This window comes from Strigops habroptila, chromosome Z (assembly GCF_004027225.2).
Source record: "Strigops habroptila isolate Jane chromosome Z, bStrHab1.2.pri, whole genome shotgun sequence".
NCBI classification, from domain to species: Eukaryota; Metazoa; Chordata; class Aves; order Psittaciformes; family Psittacidae; genus Strigops; species Strigops habroptila.
In genome coordinates, this window is record NC_044302.2 from 87,575,954 (window position 1) to 87,597,997 (window position 22,044).

A 22,044-nucleotide genomic window follows, 5' to 3' on the forward strand; every position below is an offset into this window, starting at 1 on the left:
GATTTGCTTAGATCTAAATTGTGTACAATGTCTAAATTATGCAGCTCCTCTTTACACATCACAAGGGTTAAGGGAAAGCTTTCATGTTGATGCATGTAGACAGGGAATTGTACAGCACACCAAAGACAGGTTTCAATTAACTGAAAGGAGTAAGTCTAAGTTTATAAAACTATTTAAACACCTAAAAGTCAAGGCATTTTTAGCAGAATTTGCAAATGTCTAACTCCATTTAACAATCTGTACAGGTTAGGAATGATGGGCCAGAACCCAGAAGAGGCTCACATGTTTGGATGCTAAATATTATGAAGCCCAAAAGTCAGCCACCAGCTGTGGACTCAAAAAACAGAGTCAGAACATATAATGCACACAAACAGAAGGAGCTACAGCCAGCCAATGTGAAACACTGCCAAGAGGGATACATCTGAAATTCTCTCTCTTTTCTGGACATAGCACCTCTCCAGGGAAGAAGCACAGTGTGGTCAAAATCCCTGCCTGTATGCAAGAATGTATGTGCACAAGCACTGTCATCCAGGCCACGGATTCTGGCCACTCTTCCTGCAAGATAGAAAGTGGTTGCCTCCCACCATTTATAGAGTAGCCTAATGGTCAGAGAACATGGATTTTCTTCATCTCGCAGCTGTCAAACAAAATACTGTATTTATTTATTCAACATGTGTGTGGGCAGCATCCTCTTTCAAATGATATTGCCTACCAGCATATTTTTTTCTCAGACAAATTCATGCTCCTGGTTGACCATACCAGTGACCAAGCACTGGCTTTCACTGATGGAAATGTTACTGCTGCTCCAACTAAAATTTGCTGGCCATTGAGCCAAGCACAGCCATGCTAGGAACAGAGGCACTATTGTAAGCTGCGTACCATGGCCATGTTGTGTGGCAAAAAAGGATGCCTACCCTCCATGCCAGCACACATCCACAGTAAGGCCTGAGGCAAACTATGGCTGCAAACCAGAGGAGATATGAAAAACTGCCGAATGACTCCACAATGTGTCTCTTGTTTTGGAAGCCTGTGTTGTGCTGATGACCACATCAGACAGGTAGAACCTCAAGGCTGGAGAACTGCAGCACTATAATGGCAAAGCATGAGCTTCCAGTCCTAAACATCACTATCTCCTGCTGAAGTTTCTCTGGCAGAGGGTAAAGTACTATGGGAAGACATCCTTTCTCAGCCACGTATTAGCAGTCATCAGCTGAGAGGGAATTTAGCTTTAATTGTTAGCAAACAACACTAAAGGCAACCTAAAATAACTGTGTTTTCCTCACATTACAGCTAGTTAAGGCTGAGAGAGAGCTGTTGTACCTCATGAGAGGGGCAATAGTTCTTACACTTCTCCCACTCAATCACCTCTATATGGCTGAACATATTACCAATTTAAATCTCTGTGGCAGTCGAAGCCCGAGCCACCCAAACTTGGGCCTCAACAAATATGCCTTCAATTAAATAATATTCAAGTCTATTCTTGATTCCAAGAGAAACTGTTACCAAGACAAGTTTGAGGTCTGTTGATGATCCAGCATTTGGGTACGGAGGCTGTTAATGTATGAACTGCATTTCACAGAGATATATATACCTACAGCTAAACTAAAACAAACTATAGATTGCAATCTAAGATTTTAAAATAGCAAGGATGCTTTATGCTTCAGATATTCTGTGGACTTTATCTTTAACTGAATTTATTAAAAGAAGTGGTCAGCAAGTCCAAGTCACATGAGAAACTTGGCTGAGAAGTCCAAAGGCTGAAGTACAAATTCTTCCTTCGTGTTTCCTTTGACATATTTTGCCTTCTCCAGTTGACAGCAGTGAAGCTCCACTGAAAATGCACTTTCTACGTCAGTTTTCCATTAATTTTCATTCCTATAGATTCCGAAGTTATAATTCTGGGACAACCTGAGCATCTGAACAACTACTTCACTCCTGTCAGCCCTTTTTTAACACTAAGACACAGGTTTGCAAATCCTCTTACATTCAGCCACTTATTGTCTGTCTGCAACTTTAGTAGGAGTGAAGGGAAGTGTACACGAGCAGACAGTTTACCTTATGGCAAATTCCAAGGCAGTATTTAAAGTTCAAATGAAATTCCAGCATTCAAAGTGGGAGGTTTAAGGGAAAAAAAGACCCAGGTCTGTCAGTGAAAATTTTAATTATGGACAAGATGACACATACATAGTAAAGCCCACAAAGGCAGCAACACCATTGTGAAAACACATTCCAATAAAATCTTAAAAGATTAGTTTAATAATAAACCATACATTCCTGAGCAAGCCATCGCAAGATTAGCTACCACTCTGCTTTGCTGCAAGCAGATTTTTCACACACTGTTATTGATACCACTTTCAAGGCATTCAAGTTGCTCTGTTCTGAGGGTCTCTGCACTTTGGTGTTTTTATTTCATGCTGCTATCCCAGTTTCCACCAAGACTAGAATCCCAGTGATCCTAATGACCGACTGTGGTTTGGACAGAGTCAACGTCCAGAAAGGCGACAGAAAAACTCACTGAGGTGAAGGTTTCCAGCTGCAACTTCAAGATAATTTCAGACCTTCTGAAAAATTGTTTGAGATCAGGAAGAGCCGAGGCTGATACCATTCTGCACAACAAGCAGTTAACTGAAAACAAAATAACCTTGGATAGACAGGCTGAACCTAAGATCAGACACAACAAATGCGAGAGAAATAGTCATCATCCTGGAAAACATAGCACTGTCTCTCTTATGTAATCTTTTAATAGTCAGGCTTAAAGTCGTAACAGCCATTGTCCATTTGAATCCTTTTTTGCTGTAGAGAAATATAAATCTTTTTTTGCTTTTTATAAAGTGTAAATCATGCCCTTTAAGTCCTACAGTGAATATAGACGAAATAACTGAATTCCTGTGGGGCTTTCTGCCTGGATTCCTCCTACGTTCAGAAGGCAATTCTATTACATATGTTCAATGCAACAGTTCTGAATTTTAGCATTTAGCTCAACAATGTGGGACATCTGAGGAGCTGTTCTAAGTTGAATTACAAAATAGATAGTGCAGTCCTTCAAGGATTGAGGCATTTTTTATTGTCCAAGAAAACTGTAATTTCTTTCAGTTAGTTATTAACCATTTATCAGTAAAAATGTTTTTCTGTGAGATTATTAGTGATGTCCCAAGTGCTGGTAGATAGTGAAGGACCTCTTGCCATTGCTGTAGAAGACATAATTTCATTGCATCTCAAAAGGGCTCCCAATCTGCTCTCTATCAGCAAATGGAAAGCATTTTCAGCTCTTCCAAATTAAACAAATAGTATATTCGTAAGCATTAGTGCCACTACTCAAGGTATTTCAGCAAAACATGCTTGGGTTTTGTGTTGGGCAAAGCACTAATGGTAATCCTGCTTATGCCAGCACCAGGCTGGGCTGCTTTATAGAAGTTGCTTTGTTACTGCACCATGTTTAAACTAGGTACAATGTCATCCTTCATGTTAGCCAGTCTATGTAACTCCCAAAAAGCATGCTGAGCGAAGTATTATTCTTTAAAATGCATACTGCCCCAGGACCAAGAAGTTCCAGTCCTGCTGGTAGGTGTCTAGCACAAGGTGTTCAAAACAATGTACAGTGCAGTGCAAGCTGTACAAAACCAACATTGTTAAACATGAATACAACAGTGTCCCAAGGAATTTGGACCTAATCCTGCAAATACTGACATGTGAGTAGCCAGCAACCTGTTAGTTGTAGCAAATGCCTCCTTACTTATGTAACATGCGCTTCCTTCCTTGAACACTAGGCTAGTGTATAAAAATACTTCCATTCCTCATGTCTTTTTTGGTTAAAATTAGCACTTCTGGAATGAAAGACCAATACAGGCAAGTGAGATGCACCTGTCAGCTTTTAGTCATCTCAGGCACAGAGCTGGGCTAGTACCACTTTTGTTATTCATCAAACAAGAGTACAAAACTGTACCAAGGAATGTATATTATCGTTTGGTAGCTTTGGATGTAGATGATGACCAAATGCATCCACCAGTTTTCAACCCTGACCTTCCCGTTGGTAAAGTCATTTTGTATTAAACATTTCCCTCTTCCAAAACGCTTAGAAGTATGTATCAAATATATTAAAACTGCAAGTAAAGTGTTGCTCTTTTTTTCTCTTTTTAAATCAGGTATTGCTGTAGAGGGCAAGATCACAGTTCTGAACAGAAATATTTGCACTGTTTTGAGAAAATAAATGTTAGGCTGAGTTTACAGCCTTGAGGAAAAAAAAATAAGTTTTGCTACAAGGACAAAAATGTGATTTTTTATCAGAGGCTCTTTCATACAAGTTGGAAAACAGTTCTATTGCACTGGGAAACAAAACATGATAGATGTTTGAACAAAGATGAGTGGGAAGTACAAAGGTCATGTCTGGATGTGACCCAGCGACTGAATTGCACTGACCCAATATTTTTGGTTCAGCTAGCTACAGATCTGGGGAGGAGGCTGGAGGGGTAGAGTGTATTTTGGTTTTGGTGGTGGGTTTTGTGGGTTTCTGTTTTGCTGTTGGTTTGGACTTGGGGCTCATCGCTGCCTAAGAAGCATGAACTAAGATGCACCAGTACCTGCGTCCTGCAAACAGCAGGCTCCACACGTCCCCCTGCCCCGGCCCCCCACCCCACTCCTCTTCGACGTGTCCCCCGTGGGGCACGGACCCCCGTCCCGGGGCGGGGGGTGTCTATCGGGTCCCAGCTCCCTCCCATCCGCGTCGCAGGGGCCGGGCGGCGGCACGCAAGGGGTTAAGCTTGTGAGCACCAACACGTTGAGGGGGAGTAGCCAAGACCAAGCAGCAAAAACATCATAGCACATTCCTGGGTAGTCCTCAGCTGCCAGCATCTGATTAGAACCATATCTCTCGCTGTGAGTGGCTAACTAATCTGAAAGCGAGGGTACAACTGAATATTTAACCGGGGCCCCCGAGCTTAGCCAGGCTGCTGGCTGCAGTCATCGGATCATGCACGGAGCAGCATAGATATAGCCTGTAAGTAGCTTGGCGAGCAGCGCTTGGCTGCTGCGAAACCCATAATTGGGGGGGGGGGGGGAGAAGAAGAAGCTGTCACTGGTGGGGAGACCCTTCCCCCGAGTGCGCGACACTGGGTGCCTGCGGTGGGGGCCAGCAAAGATGTGGCTCCGGGGAGGGGGTGCTCCAGCCACGCCGGGGCTCGCTCAGCCCGGCTCGGCCGTCCCTGTCTCCCGCAGCCGCGGGCGAAAGGCGCCGGCCGCGCTGCGCTTCCTTCCCCGGCGAGGTCGCAGCGCTGGCCGGGTGTCCGCAGCGCTTGGGGCGGCCCCGGCCCCGCACTGGGGTTTCCGGGTAGCGGGGTGGAGGGCTCGGCGCTGCCCGGTCCCGGCAGCGTGAGCGCGTCCCGGCTGCCGCGGGGGGAAGCTGCCCGCATCCTGCTCCGCGCTGCGGCAGGGCCGGCGCCCCGGGGAGCCTGGGCGCTGAGCAGAATAAACATGCGTTTTCGGTTTTGCGTGTGGAGAGAAGGGGATTAGGGGAATAAAGTATATAAACACTACTCTTTACATAAGTAACTGATATAAAATAGTATCTGTAGCAGCAGAAGGAAGGAAAGGGTTGGTTGGGATGCTGTGCGTTAGGGGTGGTGTGTTGTTTCGTGGGCTGGCTTTTTTTTTTTTAACCTCTTTTTTGTGACGGAGCAGTCTTGCTGGTGAATCTCGGGGTGCTACTTCTGTCTATGGTAAATGAGTATAGTTAAAGGTGTCTGGGATTAACTGGAATGAGTCTTCTACCTTGTCAGAGAAACTGACTTCTCAGCTGGTGGGACTTGAAAATCTGATGATCATCATATGATGACACTTGCATTGGGATAGTGCCTGTGCTCTGAGCACTAAGATAAATGCAGGTGTTGTCAATACAGCTGGACTTCTCTGTAGCAAAGCTTTTAACTCTCGGATAAGCTGTGGCTGTTTATTTCAGCACTTACTAGGGAAACACACAAATCCCTGTTAAAGTAGGATTAACTTGGTTTTTAATTTATTTGTCTTTTGGGGGGGGGGCGGAATTGTTTTAATCTTTGCTTACTGAAGGCATTTTATAACCTTAAGAAGTGTTTTGGGGTGTTTTTTTCTTTTTTCCTTGGAAGTCTTCTGCAACTTCCATAAACAAGGCTGCCCAAAATAAATCTGAGAGCACGTAGGCTTACATTTGCCTATTGTATGCTATGGAATGAGCATAGGTATGCTTAGGGAACACCTGTGTGGAACACCTGTGTAGATACGCAAAATAGAAATGCAGATTCTAATTAGTGAGAAGTAATTATGAAGCTATATATTCTAGCTGGCTGCGAAGACTTTCTAGGCACTGGTACATTCAAAATTTGTATTTCAAAAACATGTCATTGTTTCTGATAGCCTCCATTAGGACCTTCCAGGAGGTGGGTGAGGTGGCTAATTAGGTGAATCAGAATCCAACGAAAACCTTCTCAGTGGAGAAGGGGATTGTCTGAGGGAGTCATCCGCTATGTCTGGTCAAAGAGTCACTGCAATTGCATCCAGTATAATGGTTCTTGAGGCATAATTGGGTTTCTAACATTCCCTGACTGATCTAAAAGTATGTCAAGTATAAAGCATAAATTTCTATTAATAGTAACTCACTAGAGTTGCATTTGGAGGAGGAGAACAACCAAGCAGAAATGGTAAGGAAGATGTGAGTGCTAAAGGAATGGCAGGTGAATGATAAAAATCGAGGCTTAACAAGCAAACCTCGTGACTCGGACTGTAGGGTAAAGTGGAGTCGATGCCAGGTTCTCCAAGTCCGAAATGAAGAGATGGTTCTGCTGCAGGTGAATCTAACAGGGGCTTGTGTTGTTTTCACTGTAGACAGGAGACTGGGAGAAAGACGAGTACTACTCTGATAGTCCTGCGACTTATGATACTTCTCATCTCTTGTGTTGTTATTTCAAACAAAGCTATTGGCTGAGGACCAGAGGTTGTGCTCAGCACTACCAGTTGGAAGGATGGGCCAAATGCCAAAAATCTGGCATCAGTTTCCTTTTGTGAAGGTAGAGATGGTTATCCATTCTGACTTGTGCCTTCTGCTACATTTCTAAGTATCTCTATATATCTGCAGTACGCAATCCACTTTCTTGTTGAGAAGAGTGTTACTTGTCAAGGTGCATAACCCTATTATTGGACACTGCAGACCAGTAGCTGCTACAGATATATTTCTTTCTTACCAGGAGAGAACAACATCAATAGGAGAGAAGAAATCTGCAGGTTTGTCAATATTGCTTAATGACAACAGCATATGATGCACTTTTATTTAGTTCATATCTCAAGCTATGTGTTTTTGTGGTTTTTTTCCATCCTAACCATCCTGTCCAGATTCCAGCCCTTGTCAGGAAGGGTGAATCAATGGCTTGTAAGCTTTACACTGCTAGGCAGTTGTGTGACCTGCTGGGTTAAGCCAGTTCTTGTGAATGTTTGTGGACTTTATTCAGCAAGGCTATCAATATGTGAGCACTACAGAAGCATGAATTTTCTTAGACAATGAAGCAATAAATTCCACATCCAGAGGAAGCCAGCTTGTTCTGGAAACAGGATTGATGGTGCAAATTGTGCTTGCTGCCTAGACTCTGTGAAAAGAAATGATGAAAAGATAGCATGAAGGTAACTTGTAATCTGCAAGGATTTTGAAGAAAAACGTAGATCTTGCCCATAGACTAAGGGATTATGAGTAGAATAAAGACTCAGTCTTCTGGGGAGGGAAGGGAATTCTGAGAGGTCTTAATGAGCTGCTGTGAAACACAACCAGGTGTAAGCTGCTACTCCTGTACCTCAGTGTAGACTCCACAGAAATACAACTTGGGGGTTGTGTTAGAAGGTGTCTAAGAAGCATAACTGACAAAACAAACTGTCTTTAGAAAGCTGATTTTGAGGCCGTATCTAGGTTCAAGGGTCTCAAGGTTATAAAGAAGCTGAATGAAGCATAGTGGCAGGCCTGGTCAACAAAAAAGAGGTACCAGTTTCAACAGGAATAGCTTATTTATACAAGCTGGGCAGTTGAGTGCTGAACAAAGCATCTTCTCCCGTCTGATTCCTGTCAGCCCTGGCTGATGGGCATAAACCATTCCAGTTTCTCTTCTTCTGAAAGGATGTTCTTTGCATAAGCTATGGAGTGTTTGAGGATGAAATGTCTCAGATGAAATGCCCTGCAGACCTTTATTCCCAAATATCTGTGGGATTAACTTTTTTTAAAATTTTATTTTTCTAATAAAGCTTCATGGCTGGGGCATGTAACCTTGAATCTCAAAGCTCAGGCATCATAGGGCCAGTCAAGGACAGACTATCAGCCTTGGAGCTGAATTTCCTGCTGTTCTGTCCTTAAACAAGAAGATATGAGAGGTGAAATACTTCATGAGGATTATCTCTTGAACAGAAAAAGAAGGCCTGAGATAGGATAATAGACCTTTATCTTGACAGTCAGGAGGCTTCATGAGAACATCAACTAGGAACTAGCTCTTCTAGCAAAGTGTACTCTTTAACGCTGATGCATCACACAACAGCAAATCTCCTCTTACAAGAGCTCTTACACACCTGTCACATGGCTAAAACACCTATAGGTGTGACTTTACTCCTAGTAATGGGTAACACAAGTTTGGAACATGAAGGATGTGGTGTTAATATTGTAACCTGTGCTTCTATCTTTCAGACATCTCTGCTCTCCCAGAACAGGGTTATTCGTGCTTTAAGGAGGGGCACAAAGGTCACTGTATAAGTAAGAACTATTTTTCGAGCAGCTTGAAGAGATCTGTCTACAAACAGCTGCTAGCCTGGCTAGTGGAAGGTAAACTCTAGGGCACGATGGAGGGCTTGCTTCTGAGGGATGGGGCATCCACATAATATGATATCAAGACCATCACAGAGATGTAAAATCGGGGAGAGTCTGGTGAGGATTACTTCAGAGTCTGAATTTAGGATCAATAATGTGAATTTTCTCCAATGTACATCACAAATACGTGTAACTACAACTTCAAATAGAGAAACTTACTGCAGAATAGTCATCTGTGGAATTTGACTAGCTGTTTAGTTGGACAGTTACTGAGGGAGCTGCAGTGGAGCTCTGAAAATCCTGATTAACTTTTTTTTTTTTTTACTTCTGATATAGAACTTTCTGTACCACCTTTTTAGATTTGTGTCTTGTTTAATTATTCATTGAATTCTTGCTGCATATACAAGTGAGAGCTGGGGCCCTTGGTAATGGCTAATTTTGAAGGCACAAGTAACCATTGTATTAAGTAGTCTGCCTCGCAATACCTGAGAACTGAAAACGCTGTAGAAGATCCTGACCTCATAATGTGCAAACAGAACTCTGATAACACATCACAATCATAACTTGCATCTCTTAAAAGAGACAGTATAGAGTGACTCTTGTGATAATGACTGCTACAACAGTTTATGCAACAAGGCACAATAGCTGTGCACTAGATGGAGGGTTCTTCAAATACTGCTGGCATGAATGTTTAAGGACAGGTTTTTGGCTGCTTATGGCACCATCAGGCTGGGTAAACAAACTGCAGTACTTGACACTGTGGCCATGACTACATGGTTTTAGGTTGGGTGAATAAAGGAATAATACAACAAAATTCTGTTGCTCATACAGATGTATTTGTGAACGGGTAGAGAACACTTACAGTTCAGCATAGGCTATACAGAACATATGCAATCTCTCAGTACAGCTTGCACACACACAAACTGCAAAGAGGGATAACTCTGCCAGCACTGGACAGTTAACAGCATGCAGCTGAAATAACCTATGATAACAGCTTCAATATGTGTCAAGTTCCTCCTCTGAGGAAGAGAGTGAAGAGCATGGTTATTGGCAAGAGTCCTTTGCCATACTAACCAGCAAATCAATCAGAAGCAGTCCCTCTAGGCAGGAGGGAGTTAGAAGTACAGTTGGAAATTAAGTGTTTGAGCTGTTGTCTAGTTCAAACTAGTTTGCATCTAAGTAAACACTAGCTGCCTTGATTAACAACTGCTTTGCTTCCAGGTTGTTTGGTATATCCAGTGACTATCGACAAGTAGTACTGACTGAAGATTGAGTGGTATGTACTGCAGGCACATGGCCTGATATTCTTTACCCTATGAACAGGCAGGTGATGCTTTCCTGATCAATAGCTAGAACAGACAACTGAACTCTGGCTCATTTATGAACTGATTATACTGATTTATGAGGCATCGGCACTGGAAACTGGAGAAAGTAGTACAGAGGAGTGGCCCCTTAGCATGTTGCAAAGCATCTGTCCTTTTGGAAGGCTGATAATGAAGAAATTTCTTGTGGATAATTAAGTCTATCAGGAATTTTAGATTATATTTTGACTCCTCAGCATGAATGACCCTGTTAAAAGTCAGAAGTCTGAGTAGCACGTTCATGCTTCTGATTTATTAGTGCATGCCTAGTGCTTCTCAAGGCTACTTGGGGCACCATTGCAGCATGAACTAGGCAGAAAATGTGATAGTTATGCACATAGGAATTTGTTTGATGCAAATGTTAAGGCAGTCATACAGGGGCTCGCACAAATGTATGTTTATGCTGCCAGTGTGGGTAGAATGCTGCTAGTCAATATAGTCCATTATTAGTAAATGTATCTGCCTTTACAACTTCAATTCTTGTTAGTCGTTATATTTACTGCTGTCTAACCTTTAACCTGTTGCTTCAGCCAGCAAAACTGATTTGCCCAAATGGATAGCTACTTTACCACCTTCTGAAAACAGCTGTTCTGTCAAGAACTTGATGGCTAGAGATATTTCATTGTGCAGGTCCTGATACAACCTTCTAACCAAAAGAACTTGACTAACCCAAGAAGGCTTGGAGAGGGAACAACTTGCCTTGGAAGCATGTTCAGCACTATTGCTGTGCTTCCGGTTACAACCTCATCCTAACAGGCTATATTGCACCTGGTAGTAAAAGCTTCTCTTGTCCTTTCCTGGCCTTTCACATGCTAATTTGAGGTTAATATTTACATGTAATAACTCTTTAAGCTGAATCATGTACTTGCAGTATCAAGGGACAGAGAAGGAGCACAAGCTGTGAAAAGGACAAAGTATTGAGTGCTGAGCAGATGTTTAATTTGTCTGCCTTGCCTCTGACTTTTTCAGTGTCCCTAACCTTGTCTCAGACAAGCTTTCATCAACATTGAGGCAATTATCTTTGTCTGCTGAGGGGAAGAAGCCCGTCATTGGGTGAGTGTTATTGTTCAACCTTTAAATCCCATGATGGACTACAGCAATAATGAAGATTCTCAAGCCCCTGTGCACAGGACAAAAATATGATCATTAAGAGTAGCTACCATGTTGCCGCCCCCTGCTTGAGTAAGGGATAATTGTGAAAGCATCTCCTCAAGGGAAACTGAATGTTGCTCAACAAAACTATTTGGCATGTGGTTCAAGTCTTGCTAAGAAACAGGTATTTCAAGGATGACTTGTCACTACCAATAGCTTTCCTTGTAAGCAGTTCGGAGAAGACACCAAAAGCACAGTATGCCCGAAGTCTTCAGACCAACTTTCCCAGGGTTGATGTGTGGAACTAAGTACAGTGCTTGAACGGAGAGTTGTCCAACTTGAGAGAGTAGGTAGCAGGTAGTACTTCGAGTCTTATGTGTCGAGGGCCTGAAACGGCCTTTCCCTAAGGAGTGATCAGTATTTGCTCTTCACAGGATAGTCCTCATAGGAAAGGAGGAATATATTATAAATGGTCTCTTAACAAGCCCTTTCTGGAGTAAATTGAAAAATGCATGAGCAAAATGTGGTGTATATCTACTGATACAGACAAGAGTTTGGGGTGCTTCTGCAGTCTAAGACTTTTGAAGTAGTGCATTTAGCATAGGAGTTAAAATGAGTCATACAATTGTGTAGTAAGTAATTAAGTTGTGGTGATAGCAACAGACTTATCTACATGGAGAAGATTCAAAAGCCATCACTAACAGTCTACTGATGTAGTTGCTGTGGAAATGATCATGTTCTTCACTATGCCAGTGTAACTGTAGGCAAGAGTGTCCTTGCATAAAAGCACATGCATCTCTAACCCTGCCATGCTGTTGGCTTGCTCTTTTCAGATGAACTCAGAATTCAAGCATAATAAAACAGTTCTGGTCTTTTGTTGCTTTACTCCTGCAGTCTAAGTAAGGAAATATTAAGGGATCGAGTACTGTCAAAGGAAGCATCCAAGCAAGAGCAAGAACTAAACCAGAAGATTTTTAACTTAATTTGTTACTTGCATGTAGAGAACACCAGCACTTTCCATGACGATAAGCCAAACTTAAGTGTGACAAAGACCTTGCACAGCTTTAACTTGGGTCTAAAGCATAGAATATACAAATCTAGTTGTGGTAGAGACTGTTGTACCACAAGCAGACTAGATTACTGCTAGCTCAAGCAACTTAGTGTTGCTCCCCACTCCAATGAAATTTTAAGGTAAAGCCTAAAGCAATTTTATGCTAGTCTTGTGGCTTAACTAAGACGTCAAGAAGTTATTTAAAATATGAACCTGTATTAAGGCAGGCTTTGTCTAACGTTACATTCTTATTTTCACTAGTTATCTAGCTCCAGAGATGTGATTCTCAGACACTGAGTCCTCCAAAGGTGTAACAACTGGGAGAGTGTGTCCCATAAACTGGAGAGAAAGCTCTTGCTAACCTTCTCAATTGCATTACTAACTGAGAATGCACTTCTGACAGTAAGATGGGGTATTTGCAGGGGTTCAGCTGGTGTTGTGTGTATTCCTGCCCATCTTCCTTCACCTTGGGGTCTTGTGCTGTCTGCACCTCCATAGGATAGAGGCAGATGGCAATAATGGAGGGATGACTAAAGTTTAAAGATGGCAACTGCCCATCTGGATTTCTGCCATGCAGCGTTTGCCAAAGTGAGGTCTTGCTTGTGCATATTTGCTCCTCCCTAGGTTATTTGCTTGTTATTGCCTCTTAGCTTTACTTCAGAATGAGATATTTACTGTGGGTGTATAACACCAGAGCTGAGTATAGCTCTACCAACTAAATTGGGGAAGCAGGACCACTGACAGGCAGGACTCAGTGCCTTGAGAGAATTATTTCTTCTTTCCAGCATGGAGCTGAGCAGAATGTCCTAAAGCTATGACTCAGCTCCTAGAGAGCATGTTATAGCTCAGTTCTTCTCCAGGCTATGTCATTCCATTCTCTGAACAGTAACCTTCCAGATGGGGGTGGGTGGTTAACCAATGATTCAACCTAACTCTGTCTTTCCTTCCTCTTTGTTTCTGAAGAACTTGATAAATCTAGGGAGAGGGTCATTATGCTTAAGTCCAAAGACTATCTCCACCCAAAACTATATCATCAGGCAAACTAGTGTAGCTTTAGAGTAGAATTTATTTGGCTTCATTTTATCTGCTTAATGTATGGCTTTCAATGGGCACAGTCTTTTTTAGGCATGGTGCAAGTATCCTGTAAAAATTCCTGTTGGCTGTAATAGTTTTCCCCTTGCTGCTGTGTCAGAACAGGTATACAAACTGCCCTTCCAGTGGTAACATTTCCTAAATAACCATGGCTTTGTGTATTAACTCTTCCTCTAACATCTAGTGCTACTCAGAATCACTTGAAATTTTCCCAGCAACACTATGCTCTGTAGCTGTGGCCCTATAAACTTGCTTACAGAGAAGAATAGGTAAAGCTGCCATATGAGCACTTTTTTCTCTGATTTACTTGGGCAATGCTAAATGCAATTCACAAACCATCTGGTAAATAGCTAAATCTAACTTTGCATACACTAACAGCTAGTTCCCTGAAGGCCTCCCTCCTGGCTAAATGGAAATGGAGGCCTTCAGTGTGAAATTCTCTCTTGGAGACCTAGGAATTTTTGTTCTTCCTATGTTAAGAATCAGTTAAGCATTGACATCCGTTACTCTTAATAGCAAGCTGGATGAGTCAGTTTGTAGCTATTGACTTAGTAATGAATTGGGGGAAAGAGGGGAAGGCAGGAGTGAGAGCACAACACTGAAAGTAACTTCCAAGTAATGGATAAAGCATTAGCTGTAACTAAGGCAAATGAGGAATAGGCTATTGGGAAATACAAGATTCTAATGGTAGAGGATATGCAGTACTTCAGCACTTGTATCTGGGTACACAGTGTGTATCAAATGGTGTGCTGAGTAAAACGAGTGTTTTGGTCTCTGACTGCTCACTGGGATATAAGGGAAGTTACTAGTAGAGGGTAGTCCAACTACTTAATAATCTGAACAATATCTTAGCTTCATTTGTCACCCTAAAATTAAAGAGACTAACTGAAGCCACTGCAATACCCCAAACAGAAGATTCATAGAACAGTTTCTATAGCAAGTGTGAATGTCCAGTTCTTTATGGCTAGGTGTAGATGATCTTCAGAACTCCATACAAACAATGAGTCCCTCTGGTAAATGTGAATCAATGCTTCAGCTGTGTAGGAACAAAACACAGTAACTGCAGGATCTTTTTTTATGGCTATTGTATCTCAGAGGCAACAGGGTCTCATGGCTATGACTAGTTGACTAGTTGTCATACTAGCCCATAGTTTCTGTTTACTTGCAGGGGTTTTCTTAAAAAAAAAAAAAAAAAAAACTAAATCTAAGGTTACTCCATTGGTGTTAAGACAATGGTGTAGGGCTTTGGTTTCAGGTTTTGTTCTGGGGCTTTTTGTTTTGTTGGTTGGGTTTGGATTTTGTTTTTGTTGCTGAGTTTTTTTTGGTTGGTTGGTTTTTTCCTGGAGCAGTCTGTGTGCAGCCTAAGGACTTTATTTGGTTTTACCTGTTGGGTGGTAGCCTCAGACTTCCATTAGTTATAGAAACATGAATAAGATCTAGTGGCTTCTTTTGAGTGTTTTGGTGTCATCTTCATGGGCATTCGAAACGGATCCTAGCAAATGTTTCTTGCGTTCTATCCTACTACAGACATGCAGCTGACAGTGCTGAAGGAGAATAGAGCAAAATATCTGAGGTTCTATAAATAGTTTTAAAGGGTAAAAAGCTGAAAGTTGGCAGATTAAAACAGAGTGATGCAAGTACAGCCTGTGGATGCAGGTCAATGTGATCTACTGATTAGGTATTACTGAGGTGAGGGTTCATCACCTACTGGCCATAACTTCATGTTCTTTGTAGCCTGACATTGAGTTGGACTTACTGTATGATCACTACTGAAACTTCCAGGCATTAGCAGGCTCTGGTGTCCAGCAGAACAAAGTTGGACTGACAGGTTTAATAAGAATATTTCTTATTAAAGAATGTAAAATGTTACATCTGCCTACTAATTGTTGTCTTGATTTTTAAAATCTACAGCAAGCATACCTGATCATCTTCTCACCATGTCTACTGAAGCTGAAACTACAACTACCAACAGCCAGCCTGAGCAACAGGCTCCACCAAAAGCACAACCCTCAAAGAAGGAAAAAAAGAAAGGTAAGAAATGCTTGCCTCTTGAACACCTCTTCCAGTCAGTATCCTTAATCTTTCAGTTGCCTAAAACTAAGATCACTCTCACAACATAGTTTAACTTGGAGGTTTCAAGCTGATCATAAAAGTCAGTAAGTAATCTAGTAAAATTAATCTAACTGGAAGACAGGATTTAGCTTGAAAGGGTTGGGTTTTTTCCACCTCTGAGTTCTAAAGCTCTCAGTTCCACTTGTTAAATGACTCATTTCCTGAGCCTGAGAAGTCACCAAAAGCCCAGAGAAGTGAAAGCCTCCTGGGGAGGTGGCCAGACCCAGGACCATCCAGGTAGCTGACAGACTGAACCTAAACTAGCTTCCTTCAAGAGAGGGAGTGATGTGTTAGATACAGGTACGGACTCCTGTCCAGAGAAGCTAGAAAACTCATTTCATGGGAATTATTGTAGATCCAGATTATTACTTTTCATAGTATTTTCATGTAAATATAGTTACCTCATAGAGAAATACATGCTGAGGTACACAGTCAGAGTATGTTGAGCATGTAGAGAAGAAAAACAAGCAGTTCTGAGAAGTGATGGCAACAGCTGAAAGAGTAAATTAGCTAAAATCCCAATGTATTACAGGGATGGCGGTAGTAGGACTTGCTGTAGAAATAATGGTGCTGATAAAAAGTTCTAGCACAGGATATAGGAGATTCTTGAATGCCAAGAAGAGGTCTGACTACCAAGGAACTAGGTGCTAACTTCTGAAAGGCATATTGAGCATCATGTATAGCCATGGGAAGTACCATTTCTGCTTGATTTGTTTTCCTTAGCACTTATATCTACTTGGCTGTTGCCTATAAATATCTTAGGTTTTTTATGTGGCAAACAAGTATTCTGAAGTCCTCAAATATTAAGCACTGTTCTTGAACTGAAGCCAGATGCTACAAGAGTACAGTGAGCTTAAAGGAGTAAATATCTTGCCATGCACATAGTACTGGAAGGACTAAGGGTTGTTAGTGACCTATACTCAAGGGACAGTTTTAGTATGTGCTTTTATGTTGGATTTGTCTATGCTGGGCTTTGAGTTCTTAAACATGTCTTTTTAAAAACAAAACAAAAAAAAACCCCAAACCAACAAGTTTTTCTCTCTTCAGGGTCAGAAAAGACAGATGAATCTCTCTTGACTAGATTCAAAGGTGATGGTGTAAGATACAAAGCTAAACTGATTGGCATTGATGATGTCCCAGAGGCAAGAGGAGACAAAATGAGTCAGGATTCAATGATGAAGCTGAAGGTAAGGGCTTGAGCTGGCATGTCAGGAACACCTTCTGGGTAGCCTTCAGAAAGCAGATCAAATGATCACTTTGGCGCAAGCTCAAATGCAGCTTAATGGTAACACAGTAAAATAACAGCACATCCTAGATGCATGTTGCTTCTAAGGCTGTAACCCCTTGCTCAAAGGACAGTGTTTCTCTAATAGCTTGGGAATGTTCCTTTGGTTCTCTTGTAGGCATCCAGTATGGATGCTAATAGTATGAACTTGATCACAGTGAGCTGGGGTTTTGGATGGGGAGGGAGGAACTTGCAATTTAACATTAACTTCAAAGCACAAATTGGCATCCTATGGCAATAGTGACACCAAGAGACACAGATAAGCCAAAGAATAAATGAGACTGCAGCAACAAAAAGTTACTTCTGAAGTGCTTAACATTCGCAGAGCTTCAAATCAGGTTGAGAAATCTCATAAAGGTGTTGCTACTGCAGCAGTTTAGTGAACTAAGATAAGAAGTTTTAAAGCTCTAAAACATTTACGGGGGAAACACAATCTAGTTCTGACGTATTGCCTCAAACCTAGCCAGGCATATGTTGTAAGAGGAATGCTGCTCGAACTGTAAAGTTGCATAGGAATAACTAGACTAGCACTAGTAGGGTCACAGCCTTAGGCTTATAGGGAATGTAAGGGAGCAACTTTAAACTCAATCTAACAGAAGTCTCATTGGTTCTTTGATATTCATCCTTTTTAGGGAATGGCAGCGGCGGCCCGTTCCCAGGGTCAACACAAACAGAAGATCTGGGTGAACATCTCCCTCTCTGGTATCAAAATAATAGATGAGAAAACTGGGGTAAGATATGACTTACTCTCTTAATGTGATTCTTAAAGCATGTGAGGCACTTGGAAGTTAGACCATCTGAGCTAGGTTCCTTAATGGCATCATGTCCCCCTTTCTACATGTGAAAAATGGCTTGTGAAATGGCTGGTAATGCTGAAGCCTCCTGCCAGAAAGATAGCTACATCTTACTGCAGTTAGTCAAAGTCTGATAAATGAGTCTTGAACTGAAGTCTTATAATGGTCTCAATCATTTTAATTACAGAGAAAAGCAGCTATTATGTCTCTAGCAATTTAAGCATTTTTCTCCCCTCCTCCTCCTCGCCCCCCCCCCCCTTTTAGGTTATAGAGCATGAACATCCAGTAAACAAAATCTCCTTTATTGCTCGGGATGTAACAGACAATCGTGCCTTTGGCTATATATGTGGAGGAGAAGGCCAACACCAATTTTTTGCTATAAAAACAGCTCAACAGGTATGGATCAAGCACCCTTTTCTACTTGCTATAAGTGATGCTATTGTGTAAACACTTAACGTGTGATAAGTGTAGTGTTTTGCTGTTAGCCCTATGAGGTACAGGGGAATACCAGCACAGGAGAATAGACTCTGCTCCTAGAGGAGGGCAGTAGGAATTGGCTGTGTTACCAATGGCTTCTATCTTGTTCAGCTTTTCTGTAGTCCAGAAGAAAGAAGCCTTGCTTACTATAATTAACCTTGCCTAATTTGTCCATGCAGTATGGAAATCACTAGTGAGATGAACAGGAGCCGTTATCATGTTCTTTCCTGTACAGTGTCCAGTTACTCTCAGTGAGAATGCTAGTTCCTGAAACAAATAGCCAAAGATTCACTCAGAATTAACAGGAATTATGCTAGAACTCCACTAGTCTAGTTCACATGCTGCTTTATTTTGCACAGCAGTGAAAACAGACTTACTCAACTGCAGTGCTGTTTCTGGGCCTAGTGAGTGGTAGGTCTGGTCTTCCTGGACTTTGTCTTGGGAGGGATTCTGATCCTTCTATGGTAAGTTCCTTCCTATGCAGAGATCCTATGTTCAGGGTTTGTCTCTCTGAAGACAATCTGTACATAAGCAGTATTGGAAACAAGCTGCTTGGAATTACTGTTGCATATTATGCAGCTTCCTAGATGATCTGAACTTAAGTTAGATATTTATGGTTAATTAGCTTGCCTTATAATGTCTTTATAATAGTCACTATAATGACTTGATAAGCCAAGTCTTCAAAGCTAGTAATGTCTTCACAAACATCCCTGCCTGCCCTCCTCCAAAACCTGTTGGCAGCTTCAGGCCCGTTACAAGCAGAACTGAGGGCCTCCTTGTTGGAGCATGTTACTGCTTTAGTAACAGCTGTAACACCTTCTCTTAAGCCTGTTTTATTAGTTTGAGTCCTGTGTTATACTGGTTTCACCAGAATTGCAGATTAAATACAAAAGCCTTCTGTGTGTTCTCTGGAGTGGAGTCTGTTCTCAGAGCTTTTCACCATGGGGTGCTACTTGCCAGACTATAAGCTTAACCAAGCTGTAGACCGCTCTTGACTTGCTGCTAGTTGTTTTCAACACAAACATGTCTAGCTGGGAAGTGAGGACTTCTGCAGCTCTAGACTTCTGCAGCTGTACTGTTTGTCAAAGTTGGTAACTCTTGAAATGGTGTTCCCAGCAGTTGGATTCCTAAAACCCTCGATTAGGAAAGAATGGTGCTTGAACATAAACTGTGAGATCTGTTCACCAGCTTCTCTGCTTGAGCCAATGGTAGTGGTTGAAAAGGTGGACTTGTCCTGCTCTAGACACTGACACAGTTGCTATCTGCCTCAAGCAAAAGTTCTCAATCAATATAGCTGAACCTGCCACTACCTCAGTAATGACTCAAAACATTCTTGCCAATGGGTGTGCAGGGAATGCAATGCCTTTCTAATTCATGCTAAATTTTAATCTAATTCACACCAAACTGTCATTGTGATACAAATACCACTTAAAGCTGGCATCTGTTCTATGCATCTGAGGTGATGATAATCTTACCTTATGCTTACTTTCCTTATTTACTCTTTGCATCCTGTTTAAAATAATGTAGAATTAGCTTTAGAAGCTTTCTCCAGGTTCAATGTTGGAGGTGGTGAAAGCAGATGGATGCAAAATGTTTTTCCTCTCATGAGACTACCAGAGGGCTGTGATAAACTTTGCACTTTCAAGGAAATAAGATTAGAAATTGCCATGCACTTATAAAATCTTGCGCTACAAACTTTTTAGCGAGAACCCAGCAGGCGTAGCACAAATATATACAGCAACTTTCCCTGTATAGTTAACAGCAGTTTTAAGTTGGTTGTGACCTATTACCCTTGGATTCTGCATAAGGTCTCTTATGTGTAGACTAGACAGCCCTTTAAACTCGCGCTTTTCCTATTATCTCACTATTCAGGAAAGTTCAGCCTGCTGCACAGCTTGCTTTAGAAGTCTAGGGAGAAGTAGTACATGGCCTAAAAACTACATTCTTTCTCAGGCTGAGCCTCTAGTTGTTGACCTTAAGGACCTCTTCCAACTAATATATAATATGAAGAAGAAACAAGAAGAGGACAAGAAAAAGGCAAGTAAAATTATAAAAACTCCATTAGTCTGCATAGCAATAAAGCTTGATTCAGCTTTGGCTTGGCTATTGGGCTCTTGTTAGGCTTGGCACTGAGGTCTGTCTAAATCCAGGATCACTTGAAGCTATTGGTTGGTAATTGTATCATCAGTTTAATTACCTCCTACATCTGGTAAGATGGGTATTCTACATAATGTCTGGGTACTAAAAGCCCTCTTTTCCTCTTTAGAGTGAAGAAGCAGATAAGACTGAGGTGGGTCATTCCAACTTAGCCTCACTTCTTAAGGTATGCTACTGCAACACAACTAGCTTTTGACTTCCTTTACACTGCCAGCAATCTGGAGGCAATGTGAGGTGCCCATTTACATTGAAATGGGAGTAAAAGGGGCCAACAGAACTAATACTGAATAGTGACCTCCCTTATACTTCGTCTTTCCATCACCTGCTCTTCGAAGCTTGCAAGTCCCTTGCTTAAGGCAAATTTTGATAATCCAATTATTGCTGACATCATTATTCATTTGTTACAGAGTGGTAGTGAAGCACCACCTGCTGATCAAGCTGACAAAATGAAACTGGTAGGTTAAATTTTAGAACTTCATGCTGATGCCACTAAGGAGTTCATAACTGTCTCCACATTGTGTGAGAGTTGCAGTATTTATAGCTGAGTTTACAATAGATCTGCATAATGTTTGACTCGTGCTCCTGCAAGAACTCTAACAGATACCAATTCTTTCAATATTTCCGGCTTCAAGGGAGTTGACCAGATGGACTTATTTGGGGATATGTCAACACCTCCTGATATGAGCAGTCCCACAGTAAGTAGAATCTAGCTAATCTTTCTTGTCTTTCACTTTGAGAGCAAACAGTCCTAATAAGAAGGTCTGGTTTTACTTTATTAATCCTGGTTTCTGCTTTGACTGAGACATCTGTCTAGTTATCAGTGTACTAGTGTCTTAGTGATATAATAGTATCTACTTACTAACTAGAGTAGCTAATGTCATTTTTATCCAGCAGAGTTCACCTGAGACTGCATGACAGACATAGACTGTATTGCTAGTCATAGAATCATAGAATGAATTTGGTTGGAAACACAAAAGATTGCCTAGTTCCAACCCTCCTGCCAGGGGCAGGGACACCTTCCTCTAGACCAGGTTGCTCCAAGACCCGTCCAACCCGGCCTTTAAACACTGCCAGGGATGGGGCAGCCACAGCTTCTCTGGGCAACCTGTTCTAGTGCCTCACCGTGCTCACAGTGAAGAACTTATTCCTAGTATCTAGTTTACATCTACTCTTATTTTTAAACCATTACTCCTCATCCTACCACTACACTCCCTGATAAAGATGTCCTTCTTATCTTTTTGGACAAGTGAACCCTAAAGTAAGTCCCTTGGAGCTGACTCCTGGCCATTCTGGATTAGTAGCCCTAGTTCAAGATGTGGCTTAACTCCACAGAAGCGTGCATAAATGTTGTCATAGCTCAGTATGACCCCTGAAATCTTAACAGTTTATTCTGACACTGTAAGACACTACCAGCTATGATACAACTGGTGCTGTCAAGCCAGCTAGTGACTAACTCTTTACCCTTTTACTGCCTGCTTGATGGAAAGATGGCATGTTAATATCTTCCACTACGAAATAGCTCTCCAATTTTACTCTGAAGCTGAGATGGCAACTTGAAATCACACTAAGGCAGTGTGATTTCACAACTTGTCAAAACAAGGGACTAGAACTCAAGAGTTCTTGACTCCAGTGAAAGCTTAGGTGTAATTAGTGCTTGATGACTCTACAGTCTCTAGTCCTTAGAACAAGCATCTGACACTTAACTAAGTGATTTTATAACAGGTAGTTTCAGAACCTCCATGTTAAAAGCAAGTAGCTGTGACTTGATGACAGCCAGCAGTGCTTGCCTTAATGACTTACAAGGTGAAGCTTTAGTGCAA

At 41.8% G+C, this 22,044-nt stretch overlaps 1 protein-coding gene across 7 annotated transcripts in view; it reads left to right on the forward strand.

The window, feature by feature from the left end:
• Nucleotides 1-278: 278 nt before the first annotated feature.
• DAB2 (DAB adaptor protein 2) overlaps nucleotides 279-22,044 on the forward strand; it is a 28,319-nt gene continuing 6,553 nt past the window's right edge. For 3 of the 7 annotated variants that reach the window (XM_030512518.1, XM_030512524.1, XM_030512522.1), the window contains exons 1-9: nucleotides 4,797-4,993; nucleotides 15,311-15,430; nucleotides 16,559-16,698; nucleotides 17,429-17,527; nucleotides 17,855-17,986; nucleotides 20,021-20,104; nucleotides 20,334-20,390; nucleotides 20,632-20,679; nucleotides 20,857-20,919. In XM_030512518.1, the coding sequence (XP_030368378.1) occupies nucleotides 15,337-15,430; nucleotides 16,559-16,698; nucleotides 17,429-17,527; nucleotides 17,855-17,986; nucleotides 20,021-20,104; nucleotides 20,334-20,390; nucleotides 20,632-20,679; nucleotides 20,857-20,919 (717 nt within the window). In that variant the 5' untranslated portion in view covers nucleotides 4,797-4,993; nucleotides 15,311-15,336. Of the gene's footprint in view, nucleotides 285-4,796; nucleotides 4,994-7,552; nucleotides 7,560-15,310; nucleotides 15,431-16,558; nucleotides 16,699-17,428; nucleotides 17,528-17,854; nucleotides 17,987-20,020; nucleotides 20,105-20,333; nucleotides 20,391-20,631; nucleotides 20,680-20,856; nucleotides 20,920-22,044 lie in introns of those variants that run through there. The other 4 variants (XM_030512520.1, XM_030512523.1, XM_030512519.1 and 1 more) reach the window with 3 other exon arrangements.